This window comes from Sinocyclocheilus rhinocerous, unplaced genomic scaffold, assembly GCF_001515625.1.
Source record: "Sinocyclocheilus rhinocerous isolate Xijiao unplaced genomic scaffold, SAMN03320098_v1.1 scaffold113, whole genome shotgun sequence".
Lineage (NCBI taxonomy): Eukaryota > Metazoa > Chordata > Actinopteri > Cypriniformes > Cyprinidae > Sinocyclocheilus > Sinocyclocheilus rhinocerous.
Window position 1 is genome coordinate 2176765 of NW_015646846.1, and position 2444 is coordinate 2179208.

The window sequence follows — 2444 nt, forward strand, 5'->3', positions numbered from 1 at the left end:
CCTCACGTATGCTCCTCTGCCCCATGAATAATGGAGGACTCGACTCAAGCGCAGGCGTTTGGTGAGTCAAACTTCTCAGCCTGATGGATGGCTACAAGCCCTGCGTGTCAACCGTACATACACAGCGGCTCGCAAACACGCGGCGGCAAACGCAAAAACAATAACTCACATTAACCTGCGGAAGCGCATCATTGCCCTGCGCTGACATTCCTAAATGCAATGCCACATTGTGTTTCTTTTGGCTTTTGTCGCACAATAAAGGTTGTCTAGGGTCCCAGATTGTGTTTTATTTAAAGACAATGTCAAATTCAAGGACCACTAACAAGCTGACGCATGACGTTGAGGAAAGCAGAAATCTAGTGCATTCTGAGGAAGAATGGAAGCGATGACTAACACTAGACAGCAAAAGGCTTTTAATTTCAGATATCAGATTATATTTGTCCCATTTAAAATTATCAGTATATTTACTATAGTATAGTGATATTATAACAATTATTAGAATAAACATTTTTTGATTTCAAAAATTTTTTAAAACATTTTTTAGTATTTAATTTTATAAATGTGGGGTATATTATTTTTCAATATTTATCCAATTTAAAACTATTAGTCTATTAATAGTTTTTTATATTAATATTTTATACCAATATATTAATATTTAAATATAATTAATATATATTGTATTAACATATTTGTATATTTTATATTAATATATATTTTATATATTGACTGATCTATCTATCTATCTATCTATCTATCTATATCAATACTGTTAAAATATATATATTCAGTAATTAATAACTGAGTATATAATATTATAGAATTATTGTTGTACAACTAACTGTTGTTACAGTTATTTTGGATCATTTCTCAAGCTGATATTGGCATTATTATGATGGCAATTGGACTGTGCTGTGATTGGACAGGCTCCCTCTCACCTTGGTCGTCTTGACTTTGTTTCCCGTGCTGCAGCTCCAACCTTTCAGATCCGGCAACACCTTACACTCTTCGCCCTCCATACACGGCTGCATCTGACACCACCACTTCTGTGCTACTATAGAAGCTGCGCAGAGAGAGAGAAAGACAGGAAGAAGAGAGAATCTCAACACTCATCTCACTCTGTGGGAACTGCCAAAGCAGGAAAGAAACATGCCCAAATCACCACGCATTCAAGATTTTGAAGGATGCAGCAATGAAAATTGAGAGGAGGAGAAAACCTCAGAAGATCTTGTTCACGTCCACTGTCAAAAGAAATGAAACTATGTCTTTGTATCTCTTTCTCCCAAAAACAATGAGGCTAGTCAGGGAGGAGGTCCTTGATTCAAAGCTGACGGTTTGAATCCATCAATCCGATGTGGGCTCTACACTCACTGTATGTCTTTCAGGATAAAGTTCTTCCTTCATGTCAAGATGACAAGAGTTGCGGTCTGGGGGATTGGCACAATGTTGAGGGTTAAGGGGAATTGAGAAGTAGAAGGAAGACATTGTCAAGCTTGAGGCCTCAACTTTTAATATGGAGCAGAGAGGAAGAAGCTATAAACTTTTTAAGATCGCAGGATATCAAAATCAAAGTTTTATGGCTTTAAGTCCACATCTATCAGCTGAATCCAACTATATGATAAAATCAACTTTTAGGCTCAATGGAAAAACATGCCTCACATACAATCCAGTGGCAGTAAAACACCAACAACTTTTATTCCTTTTTGCACAAATTATGATTACAGGGCCAGATTATCGATGAATAAGATCATTTAGCATAATATAGATTTAATATAGATAATTTTTGTGCAGTTTCTTGCACAATATTTTGTTATGAACTCAAAACAGCACACCACAGTGCATGATTCGTAAACTAATAACATGCATAACATAATAACAACATTTTGAGGTTTGCATGACATAACCAGGTCCATATGTATGGCTTTTGTGATGTAGTAAACTTGCTCAGTAGCCCACCTGGTAGAGTACTGAATTTGCAGTGTGGAACACTCTGGTATTCAAAGTGCCACAAAACGTGCAAGCAGCAAAGTCATTTCATTTTGCAGAAATATTGCCACAGGCATACTTTTTCAGTGATCCTGGGTGAAATTACCAGATATGTATGTAGCGAATCAGCTCATGGGGAAATATGAATAATTAATCATAACTAGTTATAATTAATTATGAATATTTAGATCCGCTGTAGATATTTACTTGACCTCTCAGGGTCAACTGTCTGTCAATTCTAAGAACGTTAATTTCCTGGTTAAGGGAAATAATTTTCTTACTGTACAATTCTACAAAGAGCTTGTAGCATAAATCTGAATGATTAAGTGACTCCAGTTATGAGCAAAACACTGAACAACGTCAAGTGTGATACAAGTAACGCTTTATTAACTACATAAACACTTAAACTAGTCTAACATACTACATAAACACTTAAACTAGTCTAACACACTACATAAACA

At 35.8% G+C, this 2444-nt stretch overlaps 1 protein-coding gene across 1 annotated transcript in view; it reads right to left on the reverse strand.

The window, feature by feature from the left end:
* LOC107708097 (protein FAM19A2-like) overlaps positions 1 to 2444 on the reverse strand; it is a 28251-nt gene that overhangs the window by 4913 nt on the left and 20894 nt on the right. The window contains exon 3 of the mRNA XM_016512242.1: positions 936 to 1060. Within this exon, the coding sequence (XP_016367728.1) occupies positions 936 to 1060 (125 nt within the window). The remainder of the gene's footprint in view (positions 1 to 935; positions 1061 to 2444) is intronic.